The sequence below is a fragment of the Lonchura striata genome, chromosome 20, assembly GCF_050655825.1.
Source record: "Lonchura striata isolate lonStrDom1 chromosome 20, ASM5065582v1, whole genome shotgun sequence".
Lineage (NCBI taxonomy): Eukaryota > Metazoa > Chordata > Aves > Passeriformes > Estrildidae > Lonchura > Lonchura striata.
The window spans coordinates 9,542,439-9,561,328 of NC_140722.1; the positions used below are offsets into that span (position 1 = coordinate 9,542,439).

Below are 18,890 nucleotides of genomic sequence, written 5' to 3' on the forward strand. Positions count from 1 at the left end.
TCTCTAAGCTTTTTCCTTTAACTGGTTCCACTGAGGAGCAGCTCTAGTGAACAAAAACACTTGTGTTTTGGGTATTTATGGCAGAGTCAGTTAATGAATTAACCTTTCACACCAGGCACAAGCTGCAGCCACTACTGCTTCTGTTGCACGTCCCAGGCAACAAACCAGCCCCTGGACTGGGAATAACCCCATGAACTGTGCATACATTAACTGTGTCACACTGACTTAACCTTCCCCTGCTGCTCATGCCGCTTATACATTAGCCTTGTGTTGTTCCTTCTCTTTTTATTCCAGCCAAACCTTTTCCAAAGGCCTCTTCCCCCAGCCACAGCCCCTCCAGCAGTTACGTGAAGAGCACTTCATCTTCCTCCACAGGCTTCGACTACTCCCACGACGCTGAGGCTGCGCACATGGCGGCCACCGCCATCCTCAACCTCTCCACCCGCTGCTGGGAGATGCCCGAGAATCTCAGCACCAAGCAGCAAGAGGCCCCTGGCAAGGTGGGTGAATGTGGCCAGGAACAACTGCCCAGGGGCCAAACTTAAAATTCAGGATGGGAGAGACACCTTGGTTTACCTGTCCTTTCATTTTGTTTTTTTTAAATATGGAGGCAGGTACTTATCCAAAATCACCCTTTTGGCTCCCCACTTTGGGTTTGGAGGAAGGAATCTTGGCTTTTTGGGTGATGTGGAGATGCCTTGTGGTTCAAATTACCCGTGTGAGATGAGCATCAATCCTAAGACAAGTCTTGGGCTGAGACTGGATATTAGGAAATATTTATGATTTATGATGGTCAAGCCCTGGAACTGGCTGTCCAGGGCAGTAGTGGAGTCATCATCCCTGGAGGGATTTAAAGGACATGTGGATGTGGCACTTGGGGACATGGTTTAGTGGTGGGCTTGGCAGTGCTGGGTGAATGTTTGGACTTGATGGTCTTCAGAGGGCTTTTCTAACCCAAACAAATCTGTAATTCCATGATTCTCAGAGCTGATTTCAGTTGTTCCTTGATCTGTATCTGATGCCATTTGAAGTTCCCCAATTGTGCCCAATCTGATCTCCAGCTGTTTTTCAGAGAAACACATATTTTCTCAAAGTCCCACAGAGCATTCCCAACCTGGGGCAAATGTTTTGGATGCTGTGAGGCATCCTAAGTGGCATTAGATGCCTGCATTCAATCAGCTGAGTCAAAATGCCACCCTGCTGGTAGTAGAGGGGTGCTTTTGCATTACATATTCCTGAAATATTTAGGAAAGAGCAACACTTTTCATTCAGTTTCTCCTGCCTGACTGTGGAGAGAACATGAACACCTGCCCACTGCACTGCACAAGACAAATGGGGTCAAGATCCCCATGGGGACTTTCTGGCAGCTGCTAACACTGGTTGTGTTTCCAACCTTTCAGTCCATGGACATTGAGGTGGATGAAAATGGAACTCTGGACTTGAGTATGAACAAACACCGCAAACGGGAAAGCACCTTCCCCAGCAGCAGCAGCTGCAGCAGTAGTCCCAGCATGAAGTCCCCAGACGTGTCCCAGCGCCAAAACAGCACCAGTGCCACGAGCAGCACCATGACCTCCCCCCAGTCCAGCCAGACCTCCCGCCAGGATGACTGGGATGGGCCCATTGACTACACTAAACCAAACCGCCAGCGGGAAGAGGAGCCAGAGGAGGTGAGCGGTGCCTCTTGGTGCTTGAAGAATAACTCAGGGGACACTGAATGCCATGTTTGCCTGCACAGTTGTCCTGTCTTCCCCAGAATTCCCACTTTGTCCGTTAAGCCAAGGAGAGAAATATTCCTGGCACTTTGTCAGTGCTGTCAGATATCAACCAGGCAGGAAGCAACTGCTCTTGGACCTGTTGAGATGCCCTTGCAAAGGAAGTACAAACCATGTTACTTGTGCTGGGTGCGCAGTGTTTTCTTCATTGTAAATCCTGTCACCTCCCTTGCAGCAGTGCTGCTTCTGGTGATGTTTTTCAGGATGATTTATATCTGCCATTAGCAGCTACAGCCCTGCATGGCACTGACATTAATCCTGCAGGTGGGGAATCCAGCCATGACTCCCAGCTGGGGTAGGGGTCCTGGCTCTGAGAGCTTCACCTGGGGAGGATGCTGAGGAAGAGTGTGAGGGTGTTAAACTGATCTTCATTCCTTCAAAACCTTGGGAAAGCCATGGGTAAATCCCTTTACAGATGTGGTTTACACAATTTTCCTAAAAGTCCAGGAAATTACAGGCTGTTAGATCTCTGAGCTGGGTGCTGTGAGGAGCTTGCAGGGGGCTCAGGAGTGCTGGCAGTGCTGCACTAACCCTTATCTGTGATGAACTTGGGATTCTTTCCCACCACAGCTCAGCAGCAATGACCACACCACAACTCTGCCCCTTTCCTTGCAGTCAGAGCCTGCTGCCCACTCTTTTGCCTCCTCGGAAGCTGATGAGCAAGAAGTGTCAGAGGAGAACTTTGAAGAGAGAAAATACCCAGGTGAAGTTACTTTAACCAACTTCAAGCTGAAATTCCTCTCCAAGGACATCAAGAAAGAGCTGCTCACGTAAGTCCTGTCTTCTTGTCTCTTCCTTGAAAATCTATTAATATGTACTTAGCCAGGATGGTTGGAAAAAAAATAGTAAATACATTTCAGAAATAAGAACTGTAGCTCCCTTTCCTACTGTGATTGATCTTACTCATCCTCCTACAACTGCTGATCAATGAGGCAAAATATGTTCCTGCATTACTTTGCAGTGATGAAGGGAACCTGAGAGCTTTGTGCTGTGTATTCATGGACAGGGTTCTGGGAAACTCCTTTTAGGGCTGGTTTTTCCTGGTATTTTCCTGCAAAAGTGTTTCTGCCATGGTGGTGGCATCTACCCAATGTCCTAATCCCCTGTTTTGGGACACTTGCTGATGTTGTGGAGCCAAGAGCACCCAAGGGAACTCAGCACCCCCTTGAAGAGGGTGTTGAACACAAGATGTCTCATTGAGAAGACAGAATTTTTTGGCTTAGAGCAATGGGTCCCAGCACTGTGATACTGCAAGAACACCAGATGTGACCTCATCAAGTTCGCTGTTGTGTTGCATGAGAGAGACCTTGACCCACCTCACATCTGTCTGTCCATCGTGTGGGTGGAGGCACAGACCCAGATCTGCCCTATTGGATGGAGTATGGCTCTGCACCCACACTGATTCCCACAGGAATAGTTCATGTTTAAGGGTTTGAGTCAAACATGGCAACTTGGACCTGGCTTTGGTCTAACAGCACGTCAGGATCAGCCTGGAGGTTGTGATGGGGAGATTTCTCCTCCCAGGCATCCCAGCTGTTCCTGGCATCTTTCCTGTGCATCTGACCTTCCCTCACATCACACAGGGAGTTGGTGGGTGCCCTTCTGCTGATCTCATCCAACTCACTCATTATGTGCAGGCAGGAGGCTGAGGGAGCAGCCAGGCAGGCTGTAGGGGCAGAGCAGCAGCAGCATCTTCCCTAAATGAGCAAAGCTCAGATCAGCTGCCCTACACAAAGCTCTAAAGGGTTTTTCAAAACCCACCAGTGATGTGAACAGCAGTTTCTGAGGTAGAGCCCTGAAGCCCTTCTATGCTTTAATTTTATTGTGATGGTAGAGAAATTTCCTAAATGGAAACAGCTCTGGAATAAATAAATGGTGTCATGGACATCCCAGAGCCTTCCCTCTCCATTTAATATCCTTGTTCCTCTCTGCCCCAGGGGCTGTAATGAATTAGCTGTAGTTAACTCAGGAGCAGACTCACCTGCTGTGTCTGATGCTCTGTGTCTTGTTCTTGTGCCACTTCCAGGCAGGTGCCCCTCACCTGTATCTGCCCAACACCCCCAGGCACAGCCAGAGGTTACTGTCATTCCCTTTCAGCAGCAAACAGTCCTTTCTTCACAGCTGTAAGGCCTGGGGAAAAAAAATATTTTCAGAAAGCTGAAATCTGAAGCACCTTATTCAGATCTGAAATCTGAACAATATGAGTCCTGCAGCCAGAGCTTCAGCATGGCAGGAATGATCCAACCTGGCAGCAGCAGCCAGGGCTGGCCACATCTGTCAGGCTGTGCCACCCCTCAGGCTGTGTCAGTCCCCCACTCCACCAAGTCTTCCCATCAACTGAGGGTTTTAAACACTTTCTTTGCCTTTTGCCACAATTTTTTCTCAGTTATTTTTTTTTTCTAATTGTGTTTTTAGGATCCTTGTGCTCTTTTAAAAATAAAAAGGGAGGAAGGGGAGCTGAAAGGGGAACAGCTGGTTTATACCCATGCAAACACAGAAACACACACCAAGAACTGATGGATGGGGCTGGTGTCAGGGGTCTGGCAGCAGGGCTGGACTGATGCCCCAGACAGACCCCGAGGGGGCTCTGCTGGCTCTGCCCACCCGTGGGTCTTGAGGAATCCATTCCTTTCCCACACTTATGCTCTTTGTTGTTGTTGTTGTTGCCCAGTTGCCCAACCCCAGGCTGTGATGGCAGTGGACACATAACGGGGAACTATGCCTCTCACCGCAGGTGGGTTGACATTTTTTATGTGGTTTGAACTATAAAAACAACTTTTTTTTTCTTTTGGTATAGTTTGTGACCATGTGGATAGTTTGGTTCTGTTTCCTGCCCCCCTTCTGTTGCCCCTCTCCCTCCCCATCCCCCCAGCCCTTTTTCTTTTTCCTTTTTCTTTTTTTTTTTTTTTTTTTTTTTTTTGCTTATCCAGATATTCCATCTCTTCTCTTTCAGCCTTTCTGGTTGTCCTCTTGCTGACAAGAGCCTCAGAAACCTCATGGCTGCCCACTCTGCTGACCTCAAGTATGTTTGCGCTCAACTTGGAACTCCTTTTTTTTTCATTTCCACCTTTTTTTTCTCTCTTCTCCCTTCCTGCCCCCACACCTCTTGCTCTGCTTTTGCTTTTCCATCCCCTCCCTTCTCCTTTCAAAGAGCTGATCAAAACCTGCCTGTGAGGAGCTGTGGTGGAGTCCAGCTTGCAGCTGCTGCATTGAAGAGGCAATGGTGTGGAGGAAGGATAATTTTGGGGAGGGGGCTGATGGCAATGGTTGGAAATGACCTGGATGTGTGGCAGGTTTCCTCTGGGCATTGTAGACATGTTATTTTCTTTTTCACTTGGCATCTTTTCCTAAGCTCTTGTTGCCTAGTTTGGGCCATAACCCCTTTCATTTAACATTTTTGCCCATCTCAAATAATCCAAAGCCTGGATTTATTTTTGGGTAGAGACACAGCTGGAAGCTCACCGCCAGCACACAGCAAAGCCAACTCTTTTGGAGAACCTGGGGTGCTATTTTTATGCTACTTTTTAAAGGCTGTTTGGGATGTAGTGAGAGAGGTTCCTCTTCATTTCCATGATTTGTGAGGGAACGAAAGAGGGAGTGAGCAAATGCTTGGTAAGGCCAGATCCTGAGCCAGTGGTCAAGGGCTCACAGAAATCCAAACTTCCCCATTCCCATTGCTGTTTCTGAAGGGAGGAACCTGGTTTTGACATTTTCATTCAGGTATCTTCCTCTGAATCCCATATTCAGATTTGCTGATGCCTTCTCCAAACCTGTCCTTTTCAGTAGGAGCTTATTCTTCAGAGGTGTGTTTCCCAAATGCTTTCTTGGGTTGCCTTATCTAAAGAAAGGTGAAATTGTATTTAGTTGGGAACACTGGGGAGACCCCAACCCTCTCCACCCAATTTGCTCTCTGGTGTAAAGTCCAGCAAGAATTTTTTTTCATCATTTCTTTTATGAGCCCAGCCTATCCCTGAAGGCTGAGTCTCCTGTGGTTCCCAGCCTTGCTGAATCCAGTTTTTGGATCATTTAGACACTGATCTAACTGAGGAGCCTCCACTGAGAGTAAAGCCTCATGAAGGGCTTTACATTGCACAGGGTCATAATGAAAAAACCCAAAAGTGCTGTGTCCTGTGTGCAGTCAGGGGGTTTTGGAGCCACAGGTGAGCCAGTGGCAGCCCCACTGGTCACTGAGGCCATTGGAAAAGTCCCAAATCCCTCTGCGGTGGCTCCTGGACTTCTCTGTGCCCCACCACCAGTGTGGGGCTGGTGCCAGGAAAAGTGTTAGTTAACCACCTGCTCCTTATCACAGAGGTGGACAAAGTGGCAGGATTAGCTGATATTAATAGAATTTGCTGGTGGATGGCAAGGACTGCTGTGATTAGTGCTAAGTACACTTAATCATGTGTGTGGACCATACACATTTTGAAAGGACCTCTTCAAAGAGCTCTGCTGAACTGGTGTTCCTGCAGCAGTTTGAAAGAACAGCCAAGTGCTCAGACAATTAGTGTTAAAGATATTAAAAGCTCTCAGGAGCAGCGGCCATTCCCAGTAAGGGCCAGACAAAAGGCAAATGGGCTCATCCCTGAGATTGAGCATTGTGTCCAGCCTTGCTGTGCAGCATCCCGTGTTCCCCTCTGGCATCCAATGTCAGTGCTTTTTATCAAAATACTGTGTAAAAAAAGGACACTTCTGCCCTAAAAAAAAAAAAAAAAAAAAAAAAAAGCTCGGTAATATTATTTCCTCAAATACCACTTTTTTTTCTATGTCCTGGTGAGGATGGGAGCAGAGGAGGGAGGAAGGGATTTTGAGATATAATAGATTGCACAGTCATAGCTTTTCAGAACTCCAGATAAGACCATGTCAGTGTTTCTATTATAAATTCTATTTCAGGGGTTAATATCCCTGATATAAAAAAAATAGCTCCAGGCTGGAACATGCAATAAAAGGTCTCTGTTGGTATGATTTGTCTCCAGATAATTAAAAATAAAAATCAAATTACTTCTCTCTCCTCTTTAAAAATCCTGAAAGGAAGAAAGAGTTTGGTGTTAGTGTTTTCATAATTTCCTCCCACCCTGAAGCTAGAATAACAGAGAAATAGTTTTGCTTTCCATTGCAACAGTGTAGAGCTGGGAAATATCACAATCATATCCCAAACCTGTAATTTCTAAATGAGTTGAAGAATTTGCACCCTCATTGAGGTCCTGCTGGATATGACCTGCCCTTACTGCACCAGCCCCATGTGCACTCACGTTTTCCTGGCTCTGAGCCTCCCTGTTACCCCCCTAGGACCAGGCCATGTCCCTGCTCTCTTACCCGAGGTGAGGTGCCAATTTCTTTTGACAATGGAGATTATTCAGTGACCTGCAAACACCAAAGTCTCCCTCAGAGCTGCTGGAAAGAGGAGAATTTTGGAATTTTCTGAACAAAAAGAGAAGACTTTTCTAAAAAAGCTGTTTTCCAAGTGGCCAAACTAAAGTCACCTATGGAAACCATTGCTCCACTGACTCTCAGAGGGCAGAGCAGCAGTGCAGAATAGTTTGGGTTGGAAGGGACCTTAAAGGCCAAACTCCCTGCAGTGAGCAGGGACATCTTCAGCTCCATCAGGCTGCTCAGAGCCCTGTCCAGCTTTAGGGAAAGCATCCTGCCTTTCCCAAGAGCCCTGACCTCAGCTGCTGCCTGTGCATCACCATCACTTCACTGCCATGTCCTGGACACACCAACCCCTGCCCTGCTGCAGGTACCAACCAGCCATCCAAACCAGGCACCAGTGGCTTTAAAAACAGAGTTGGAGAAAGTGGGGACACCAAAAACCCTTCCCCTGAGGAGAACGGGTGCTCTGCAAACTCCTGGATGTGCCCTGAGCTTTGCTCAGAAGGAGCAGCAAGCATCTCCCCCCTGCTCCTGCGGCAGCACCGTGGATTTCCCCCCACACCCTCCCCGGGCCTTAATCAATGGACTCAAAAAGCCCTGGCTAATTGGCAGGCTGGCGTGCACATCCTCTGCAAACGCTCCTCGCCTCTCTTCCATGTCCCCATGACAATTTTTAAATCCGCCGTGTCCCCCACAGCACGGGGAGCAGATCTCTGTGCCGTGCTCCTTTGGGTGCCCTCGCAGTCCTGGCTCTGAGCCCTTGGCGATCCGTGCCCCTGTGGCCTCCCTGCAGCTTTGGGTGATGACAGCAGCGATCTCCAGCCTCTGCTGGAGAGCTCTGGGTGCTCACCTGGAACTCAGGGCACCTCCAAAGGTCCCTGTGGAAGGCTGAGGCTGAGGGGCAGAGCCTGTGCCAAAAGCTGCAGGGGCACCGTGTGTGGTGACCTGGTGGTCCCCAGGCCCCTCACAGGCTGGCTGGGGCATTTTAGCTCATTTTTAGCTCCTGCGCTGTCTCCTTCACGAGGGTGGGGACACAGGCTGGGACCTGTGTCCTCTCATGGGAGAGCAGCTCCTCACTGTGCTCCCAACATCCCACAGATGTTCCTCTTCAATGTCACATCATGCAGTGATGCACTGACTTCAGTACCATGGATATTACAAACCAAATCTTGTCCTTACAGAGGGGGAAGGGGCGGGAAGGAAAAACCTGCTGGTGCTGATAGTGCCCAGATTTCTCTTTGAGAAGAGCTGTCACAGAGTGTCGATCCCCTGCTCACATCCCCAGGCTAATCCGAGCCTCCCTTGCCTCTGCAGGTGCCCTACTCCTGGTTGTGATGGCTCTGGTCACATAACAGGAAATTATGCATCACATAGAAGGTAAGATCTCCCTTAAATTATTTTCTCACTTGCCTCTTTCTGTGCAGCTTTCTTTTTTTTTTTTTTCCCTGCAGTGGGCAGAGTTGTAAAGTTCTGAATAAAACATTAATGTTACTGACAACTGAAGCCTATTTTCATCTCTTTAATCTGACTTTCCTTTTTTTTTTTTTCTGATGTTTTCAGAATCTGATTAGAAGCTCCTTTCAACAGAATAAAAGACAAAGGGTCAGATTTTAGCTGATGCAATGCTCCTGTTAATATTGCTACCTATTTATGACTTCTATTATCACTTTAGAACATTAATAGCACAGATCTGAGCCTTCTGTTTCAACAATTCCATTAAACATTGCAGGCTGTTAGCAGATATCTTCTTATCTAGACACCATTAATTACTGTCCATCTCCCTCAATTTTTTACTATTTTTTTTTCTTCTGACTTCTCCTCGTGATGTGAAGCTGCAAAACGAGAGAGATCAAAAACACTGTGCCAAATTCAAGGGAAAGATGACTGAAGCGAGGGAATAGCAAATGCAGAGATTCTGCCAGTGAGACAGGCCTTTCTTCTCTTTTTAACCACAGTCTGTCAGGCTGCCCTCGTGCCAAGAAAAGTGGGATCAAGATCACCCCGACAAAGGATGATAAAGAGGACCCAGAGCTGATGAAGTAAGTCTGGAAATAACTCCTGAGCAGAGCTTGTCACTCCATCCACTTTGCTTCACACAGATTTCTGTGGGGGATCACTCAGCAGCCACCCCACATCCCCCCTCGCCCGTGCTGCTTTGAGCATCCTCTACCAAAGCTCTTTGCTGTGTTTTGGTGTTGCAATTTTGATGTTTGATGGAAAAATTGGGTGGTGGGGAGGTAATGGTGTAGCTTTCTTGCAGATGTGAAAGGTAAGTTGGTAGGGCACGAACAGTTTCTCTGCTATCTGTACTTTATATAATTCCTGGAAAACCACACCAGTGCTGGAAATGAAGGTAAATCCCCACAGTCAAGACAAACATTGCAGGTTTTTGGGAAGCAATGAGTAGTCAAAGGCTGATGGACTGGCTTAACTGCCAGGAGCACTGCAGAAGTAGAACCTACCCATCACTGAGTTGGGTCAGGATCTGGTAACCCTGAATAAACTGTGTTTTGTGGAGTCTTTGCCAGAGCAGAATATTTGAAGTGAACTGAAAAAAAAACCCTCTCTGCTGCCTCGGGCTGAAGTTTTCAAAACATCCCAGGGGGTTTATTCCTGTGGGGAATAGAGATTTGAAATTGCTTAGTCCACCTCAGGAGTTTTCATGAGCTGTGAAATTCATTTGTCCTGACTTTTAGCAAGTCTGAACATCACAGGCTCAGCATGTGGGGTCTGGGATCTGTATCTCCTTACACAGCTACAGGACATGAAAGGCAGCACTGACTCCAGGAACCTTTTTTTTTTTTTTTTTTTTTTTTTGTTACTCAGAGCATCTCCAGCATTTCTGAAGTTTGTACACTCAGGCAGCAAGTGCAGGTGGAAGGAGGTAAAAAGAAACATAGAAAAAATTATTAACCACTTCCAAGGGTTTCTGGTTGCCCTTGAGTGCTGGCATATCTATCCAAACGCCTTTGGCTCAGTAGACTGTCTCCAAATTGATCTTTTTTAAAAAATATTTCACTGCCAGGGCAGGTCTTACCCTCACAGAGGAGCAGAGGTGGATATCTCCATGTGCCCAGGTTTTGGCCTGGAGCAGAGGCTGAGCCAAAGCAGGACCCAGTGTGGGTGGAAGAACCCTGCAGCGGCCGTGGGAAGCTGGGCTGAGCCTGCTGGGGGGGAAGGACCTTTCAGAAAAAGATGATATTTGAGCCATCTGCTCTGTTCTTCCTCCTCAGTCTACAGGAAGGAAAGCCTCCCAGTTAAATGAGCCATGTGATAATTAGCAGGAGTTTGCAGAGTTTATTAAAAATTAAGCAACCTACTCGAGAATCTGCAGGAAAAAAGCCTCTTTTGGCTCAAATACACTGAATTGCTGGTGGTGTTGCAAGGCTGTGCCATTAACCAGTGACACAGGGAAGGGAAGGGCAGGCAGCAAATTGGTGATGTGCAGCTGCTGGCTGTTGTATCTTTGCTCTCACCATGGTTGGAGCCCCCAGTTGGGAGGTCACCCCTCTCTGTGGTTTCCCCAGGGACACATGCCCTGTGGGGCTGGTTTTGCTCATTGTGCCTTCCCCTTTCAGGGCAGGACAGAGCAGGAATGTGTCAAGCAGTTTCCCCAGTGTGGTTTCTCTGCACAGAAATATCTTCCCAGTGCAAGGAGAAAGGAGTTTTTATGTGGCTGTTTTGTTGTGGGGCACATGGGGTGGGCTGGCAGGACACCCACAGCAGAGTGAGGGTTCCCACCAGCATCCTCACCAGGGGCTCAGTTTCTCCTAGTCCACCCTAAAGATGCAAACACTGGGAAGATAAAGTTGCAAGAAATCATTTAATTGTTTGGGTTGGAAGGGATCTTAAATCTCATCTCATTCCAACTCTCTGCCATGGGGTGAGACGCCTTCCACTAGACCAGATTTGTCAAAGACCCATCCAGTCTGGTTGTGGACACTTCCAGGGGTGGGGCATCCATAGATTCTCTAGGTTCCAGGCTCCAAATGGGGCTGGATTTTCTGACTCCTGGAAAGCTGGTGCCATCCACCCCCAGACAGGTCTTGGTGGAACCATGCACATGGGTGCAGGAAACGTGAGATGGACTGTGAGGGTCTCTGCAGCAGCAGCAGGAGGAGGAGGCATTCCCTAACATCCCATGACCCAGACAGCAACCCCTCCTCTTCCAGTACACCCATGAGGAGCAGAAGCTCCTCTGAGATGTGCAAAACAACGTGGCACAACAATCCCTGGCTGGTGCCTCCCCCCAGCCTGTGGCAGTGTTTGTCCCACCACCCATGGCAAGGTGTGTTAAGGAGCTTTGGCTCTAAATCCTTCTTCTGTCTGCACTGAGCTCCACTTGGAACCCAGCCGAGAGTTGCACATTGTCACCGAGGAGAAAGTCATTTAGTCCCTGTTGTTTGTGCTGTTCATCCTTCAAGTAATTTGCTGCAGATGTGATTGAACAGATCACCTCAACCTTCAGCCCAGCCCATGCAGTGGAAGCATCCACAGGTGTCTAATTGATCAAACGCTACTGGTGCTCCCATTAAATAATAATAATATTAAAAAAAAATTAAAATATGTCCAAGACAGCTGTTTTGCACAATAAGGCTCTGGTTTATTTTTTAACAATGAAAATGTAATAAAAGTTAAATTAACGGTGTAAAATATGTAATGGCTGGGCTGTAACGGCTGCATACGAAATGCTGGGGTTTGGCTATTTCTCTCTTGCTCTTCCCCCCTCTCCCCCTTCTCCTTTTCCTCCTGAGGATTCAGTAATTTGCTCGTGATCATATAAAAGCAATGATGTTATGAATTTACTGAGGATCCTGCTGGCAGGAATATTATAAGTGAATTGTGCTGCATTTGCAGCTGATTAAAATCGAGATCAGCATTTTTCAAATTATCTTGGGAAAAGGCTGGGTGTAGGGCCCCCCTTTTTGCTGTCATCTCCCTTTTGTGTGGAATGTAAACAATCACGGCAATAATTTCTGCGGTGAAATGCAGCTTGCGATTTTCAGGAGCAGCTCTGTGAATGCTTTTGCTGGAGAGCCTCAAAGTCCCTAATTGCTTCCAAACTAAGGACATGGGAGCTATTTTTGTCATTTCTTACCTCCTTCCACCTCCCCTATTTTTGAGTAACCTCCCTTGAGTAATAAACTTTTAACTGTATTTACAATTGACAAGCATTTTTAAAGCAAATGCAAACCACAGCAGAAACCCTGATAGGTACCCTGGGCTTGTAGGATGGCTGGATTTAGGGAGAATGCCATTAGGTGAGGAGGGAGGAAAGAGGTGCCTTTCAGAGAGCCACTCGTGTGCTGCGCAGTAGCACAAGTTGTGTTGGTGCTTCCACAAGGCTCCTCACAGCTCCTGTGTGTTTCAACAGGCCATAAAGAGGCAGAAGTAAGGGCAGGGCTCATGTGCTGCCTTGATGATAATTCTCACTTTATCCCCTTGAGAGCGTGGGTTGATCTCCCCAGAGAGGCAGGATGTGAACCAGGAGGAGGAGGAGGAGGCAAGTGAGGCCATGCTGTGGCTGCAGAGTGGGGCCCAGTGATTTGTCCTGTCTGACAGAGTGCAGGCTCAGAAACCCCTCAAATGCCCTCCTGGCAGGAACAGGGCTGCAGCTCTTCGTGCACAGCCTGAAGAGCTCCTGGCTCAGGGTCCAGCCCCTGGGGAGGGCTGTGTGCCCAAGGGCACAGACGGTGCTCCTATGCTGTGTTGACTGTGCTGCTGCAGGGTGATAAGAGATGAGCCTGGTTCATCAGCAGCGGCACTGGGCAGAGCCAGCAGTATGTATGTGGTGGTTCAGTGTGAGTGTCAGCCTTGGGGTACATCAGGATCCCATGTCAGGCAGGCCAACCTGCCATTTGTGTCCCCAGTGAGGCACCAAATGGTGTTTTCTGACACCACTGGGACCTACATTTGCCACATGTGGCATTACCTCCATAGACTTCCCCGTCCTGCAGAATTCTCCTTGATTCTCTTTGGCTCTTTAGAAGGAGCAGTCGTAGCTCTTAATTTCCCATCTGCTATTTCCATCAACCAAGTATCTCCCCTATAAACTCCAGACGAGACCCAAATGCAAATGCTCTCTTCCCAGGCTTCCTCATTCCTGCTCATCAATAATTTCCTTGCGCCTTTATTCCTTCCTTCTGTTCCTTCCCCTTGATTGCGTGCTGTAACTTTGGGTGGTTCCCCGTGCCCAGGTGTCCTGTTCCGGGCTGTGTCGGGCTGGGACACATCAGTGGCAAGTACGCGTCTCACCGGAGCGCCTCCGGGTGCCCGCTGGCAGCCCGAAGGCAGAAGGAAGGGTCGCTCAACGGCTCCTCCTTCTCCTGGAAGTCCTTGAAGAACGAAGGCCCAACCTGCCCCACCCCAGGCTGTGACGGTTCTGGCCACGCCAACGGGAGCTTCCTCACTCACAGAAGGTAAATCCTGGGGTTTGAGTCAGAGTGAGTGTGATGATTTTGCTGTGGACCTGCCCCAAGATGCTGCTTGAGCCACGTTCAGCTCTTCATGTGAGGCTCAAGAACTGGTGCTTTTGATGCTGAGTTTAGTCAGGGTGAAGTTTACTGAATGGAGAAAATGTGTGGTTGTTTTAATATTCACAGAATCACAGAAGGGTTTGGGTTGGAAGGGACCTTAAGCCCCATCTCATTCTAACCCTCTTCCACTCTTTATTCCACCACCTTCCACTATCCCAGGTTGCTCCAAGCCCTATCCAAACTGGCATTGGATATTTCCAATCTTTCACAGCTTCTCTGGGCAGCTCTGTCCTCACCACCCCCACAGGGAAGAATTTCTTCCTAACCTCTAATCTAAACCTCTATTTGCATGCTGGAACAGAATTTGAGCACTGTAAATAGGAGCTTGGTGCCCACGACAACCAGACTCATCTCACCCTCCTCACCTGGCACACCTCCTCTTTTAGGAAGCAATGTGTTTTTAATCTTTGCTTAAAGAAAATTGCTCTCACTTTATAAATGGGGCATTTTGAGGCATTATTCAAAAAGCTATTTCCTCTGTACCATAAAAAGCTTTTAGAAGAACTGTCTCACAGCTTGAATTCCACCAAATGGCACATGTTCTTACGTTGGGAACATAAGCACCTATAAATACTGAGAGTTTATGCAAGCCATTTTTACTTGTTTTTCAGTTTGTCAGGGTGTCCAAGAGCTACTTTTGCTGGGAAGAAAGGAAAACTCTCAGGGGATGAAATTCTCAACACAAAGTTCAAGACTAGTGATGGTAAGATTTTTCACTCCTTTGCCTTGCAGATGTGTCAGGATGTTGAGCCCATAGATTTTTTCTTTTTAGACTGAGAAAGCTTAAGCTGAAATCTGGGCACAGATTTCAAGGACATCGTGTACTTTGAAGACCCTTTCCTTGTGTTTTCTGGGTGTTTGTGGTGGCATGGTACCAGTCACACTCCTTGAGTCACATATTTTAAGGGAGCAACAATAAAGAAGGCAAAAGAAGTAATGCTGAAATTCAGATTTTTTTTTTTTTTCATATATTCACTGGCATTTTTACAAATCCCTTGCAGTCATTCAGCGATTTTCACCTATTCAGGGCTTTTAGTACTGAGATATTTCTGGATCTGAAATTTTGTTAGTGATGGCACTTTGCATTTCCAGTGCTATTACTGAGCTTTCTGTGGTATTTGACAAGGTTCAAGCATTGAACTCGATAGTTTGGAACCTATAAATACCTGCACTCCTCTTGAAATATTGCTTTATTTTATGGACCTATAATTTCTCATCTAGATATGCATTAGTTTTTTAAATGGCACCATTCCAAGCTCGTGGATTGGAGAGAATGACCTGACTGTTCAGGACCATCAACCTTGCTGGGTGTGGGGATGTGTTGGACTCCAACTGCTCTGCTGTCCTTTGCTTTTGCATTTACATATTGACCTGTTCAAGTATCACTGAGCTGTGATAATAGAAATATTAATTATGAAAAAATAGAAAGAAAAAGGCAGGTGAGAGTTACGTCCTGTTTTGAGGCTGTAAAAGCCAAGGTAAGGACGGTGCAGCAGGATGGGCTCAGCAGAAAGCCCAACACTTTTGCTTTTCCCAAGAGCATTTGTTGACTAACCATGACCTTCCCTCCTGCAGTTCTGGAGAATGATGAGGAGATCAAGCAGCTGAACAAGGAGATCAGTGAGCTGAACGAGTCCAACTCAGAGATGGAAGCAGCCATGGTGAAACTGCAGTCCCAGGTTTGTGTCCTTGGCCATGCATTCAAACCCAGGGGTGATGGGTGTTGGTGGGTGCCACTGGTGAGGGTTGATAACCCTGCTGTGCTCCTTGCTCTGCAGATCTCCACCATGGAGAAGAACCTGAAGAACATTGAGGAGGAAAACAAAATCATAGAGGAGCAAAACGAAGCCCTGTTCCTGGAGCTCTCAGGGTTGAGCCAGGCTCTCATCCAAAGTCTTGCCAACATCCGCCTTCCGCACATGGTAAGAAACTTTGACAATGCTCAACCCAAGCTGGTGTCATCGAGGGAGCTGTGCCAAACCCAATTCATGATAAGGCTTTTTCACAATTAAAGAGTGGGGGAATTTCTTTCCATACACCTAGGTGTCCTTTAAAAGATCAGTACCTTTCCCTTATCTCTGAAGCTTGCATTGTATCTCCCTTTTGTTGTCATTTTCTGCTGATCTCCCTTTTTATCTATTGTTCTGTCTCATTACATCTGGGAGCACTACCACAAAATAGGAAACTTTATCAAGGGCACCCAGTGCCTTTTAGGCTAAGACAGCACAAGCAGAGATCAGGAGGGATTGGATTTCAACGTCAGAAAGATCTTAGAGCTCCTATTACAATGCAGGTAGTTTCAATTCAGTTTTGAATAGCTGGCAGCTAAAGAATAGCATTCTTAAAGAGAGTGTATTTTGTTTAATTTAACAAGGTCTAACAGCCCACAGCATGTTACCATAGAGTTACTGAGAAATGAAAAGACTGCATTAAAATAGTAAAACCACAAAAGGCTATTAATTACTTTCTCTCTGCTCCCAGGAATGTAATTACTGTTGTCAAAACCAGGTGTGTGGAGGTGGGGCTCATGTTGTTGAGGAAGCTGTCCTCTTACAACTCATAAAGACCATTGCAATGATCAGAGGAATGAGCTTTTGATTTTTTTTTTCCATCCTTTTTTTCTTTTTTTTTTTTTTTCTTTTTTTTTTTTTTTTTTTTGGGAATCCTTTTCATTGGGGTTTGTATTTAAATTCAGGCTGGTTGGAGAGAAGCCATCCTCCAGCAGAGCAGTTTTGGATAGTATTCACCCAGCTGCCTAACTGGCAGAAAACCACTCGCTGAGAGCTTTTTTGTAAAGTATTTGACACATAAAGGTCAAATAAACTGTTCAGCAAATATTTTTTCAAGGTTTCAGGCATCTCTAATTAAATGATGCCCATGAGACTTTTATGCTCATTTTATTCCTGTTCTTTTTCTTCCTTCCCCTTCTCTTTTTTCCCCCACTAAGCCCAAGTTAGATACTTGCAATGCCCCTCAAAAGCAGAAGCTGTACTGCAGCAGAGAGCTGGGCTGGGCAGCTGTGAGCCCAAGGTGACCCAACTTTGCCTTTGGTTCCCTCCGTGATGTTTCAGCAGTCCTGCTGCCCTCCAGCCCTTCATTTCCATGCCTTAATTCAGCCTCCAGCCTGTCAGGCTGCCTGAACACACTTAACCTGATGCTGTTAATAGCTCCACAAGGCCAGTGCATAAAATTAAGGACCTGGTTAAGATCCGGTGGGATTAGGGCGATGTTGAGATTCCTGAAGATGCAGCACTGCACACAGAAAGCCTTTGATATGGAGACCTTTGGCTGTTGGTACATACAGAGAATCATGGAATGGTTTGGGTCAGAAGGGACTTTAAAACACACACTGTTCAAGCCCATTGCTGTAGATAAGGACACCTTCCCCTAGACCAGGTTTCTCCAAGCCTGGCCTTGAGCACTTTCAGGAATCCACAACTTCTCTGGGCACTAAAATACGCAGATGATTTATTGTAAAGACTCTCATCCTCTTCCTGCTATTCTACTAACACTTTTATTTGACCTTTTTTTTTTTTTTTTTTTTTTGGCTGAAGGACCCAATTAGTGAGCAGAACTTTGATGCCTATGTGAATACACTGACAGACATGTACACCAACCAGGAGTGCTACCAGAACCCAGAGAACAAGGACCTGCTGGAGAGCATCAAGCAAGCTGTCAAGGGCATCCAGGTGTAGTGCCACGGGATGGAGAGCAGCAAGCAAACAGACTGTAAGATGGAACTTCCCCTCCAAGTATTCAGGTTTACAAGTTAGAAAACTTGTTTAATGAATGAAAAAAAAAAAAGAAAGAAAAAAGGACCAAAATGTAACCAAGAGGCCATTTCTGAGACATGGAACTGATCAAACTCAATGTTCTCGTTTACTTAACTTTGGACCTTCTTGAGAAAAGTGGGAATTTTTTCCACCTTGACCACGAGGTAGATCAGGATGGAAGGTTAAATTCTCCAGTAGGCTGTGGGGCTTGTTAGCAGGTGAAGAGTAAGCATCTTTCATGAGTTGCTTGTTCTTGCAGAATAGATCCAAGGGTTAAAACGTTACAAGAACAGGGTCTTGTCTGATCCAAGACTAGTGTATGACTGGCTTAAACCCTCATGTTGTCTATGGTCGTATGTCCAGATCACCTACTCACACATGAGTTATGTTCTATGTTGCTACAAGTGCTGGAGCTGCAAGCTACCTGTAAATCTGAACCTGTGCTGGGCCTCCCAACCCCAAAGTGTTCAGATATCCACTGGGCATGGGAACTCTGAAGTATTATAAAGTAGCTTATTTTTATTTTCTGAAAGAAATCTGAAGAGCAGTTCTGGATCTCCAGTGGAAAGCGCAATGGAAAAAAGGTTCTCAGGGAAGCTTTTGGAGTTTGCAACTACAGTATTCCTTTGTCTGTCTTAAATATGAGAGTAGCTATTATGAATAGGCCAATTCCAGATATTTCAAACAGAAGAATTTCTTTAATGTGTCATGGTCCGGTGTATATGATTTTTTGGAAATCTGTTTGATGACAGTTCTGGTTCTTTTCATTATTGTGATCATCCCTACAGTGGCGCAGTACTGCCAGTCCAGAGATCATACATCAATGCCAGAGAATGGTTGAGATTGAGATGAACAAAACAAAACAAATCTAATCAAAAAGAAGCAAAAACCAACAAAAAGAGAGATGTTAATTCATGGCCAGAAAAGTGCTTATGTAGCGTGAACCAGGAGTTGATTTCTTACACGTATCCACAGGGCAATGAGGATGGTTTGGTTTGGTGTTCTAGGATGTGCGCGAAATCACAACGCCAGCGCCATTCTGCCACAAAAAAAAAAAGGGAAAAAAGGAAAAATAAAAGAGGATTCAGGTATTGGGAATTCTTCCAAAGAAGTAGCTGTAGGCAGCTGGGTACACGCAGCCCTCTGTGCACTTAGAGAACAACTCTATGAATGTCTTTGGGCGTCGCTCTGCAGCACTGCTCCATGGCCAGGGCCGGCTGTCACCCCGCGGGCTGCTCCCCACCTCTGCTGCCATTTGGAGCTCACTTCCTTCTCCAAACACTTCAGTGGGGCAGAACCCCCCGAGGGGCCCCAGCGTGGGGGCACCCCAAATCCCAAATCCCATATCCTGCGTCACTCCCGGCCATGGGGCAGGCAGAGCTGCGGAGGATCTTGTTGACCCCAACAAAAGGCAAGAGCGTGGTGTCATTTCAAGC

The 18,890-nt window shown here is 46.7% G+C and overlaps 1 protein-coding gene across 7 annotated transcripts in view; it reads left to right on the forward strand.

The window, feature by feature from the left end:
* MYT1 (myelin transcription factor 1) overlaps positions 1 to 18,500 on the forward strand; it is a 62,962-nt gene extending 44,462 nt beyond the window's left edge. For 4 of the 7 annotated variants that reach the window (XM_021527284.4, XM_021527285.4, XM_021527287.4 and 1 more), the window contains exons 12-23: positions 295 to 500; positions 1,401 to 1,670; positions 2,391 to 2,545; positions 4,447 to 4,509; positions 4,729 to 4,797; positions 8,460 to 8,522; positions 9,101 to 9,184; positions 13,343 to 13,564; positions 14,293 to 14,384; positions 15,257 to 15,360; positions 15,460 to 15,603; positions 17,236 to 18,500. In XM_021527284.4, the coding sequence (XP_021382959.1) occupies positions 295 to 500; positions 1,401 to 1,670; positions 2,391 to 2,545; positions 4,447 to 4,509; positions 4,729 to 4,797; positions 8,460 to 8,522; positions 9,101 to 9,184; positions 13,343 to 13,564; positions 14,293 to 14,384; positions 15,257 to 15,360; positions 15,460 to 15,603; positions 17,236 to 17,376 (1,613 nt within the window). In that variant the 3' untranslated portion in view covers positions 17,377 to 18,500. The remainder of the gene's footprint in view (positions 1 to 294; positions 501 to 1,400; positions 1,671 to 2,390; positions 2,546 to 4,446; positions 4,510 to 4,728; positions 4,798 to 8,459; positions 8,523 to 9,100; positions 9,185 to 13,342; positions 13,565 to 14,292; positions 14,385 to 15,256; positions 15,361 to 15,459; positions 15,604 to 17,235) is intronic. The other 3 variants (XM_085558204.1, XM_085558207.1, XM_085558205.1) reach the window with 2 other exon arrangements.
* Positions 18,501 to 18,890: the final 390 nt, after the last annotated feature.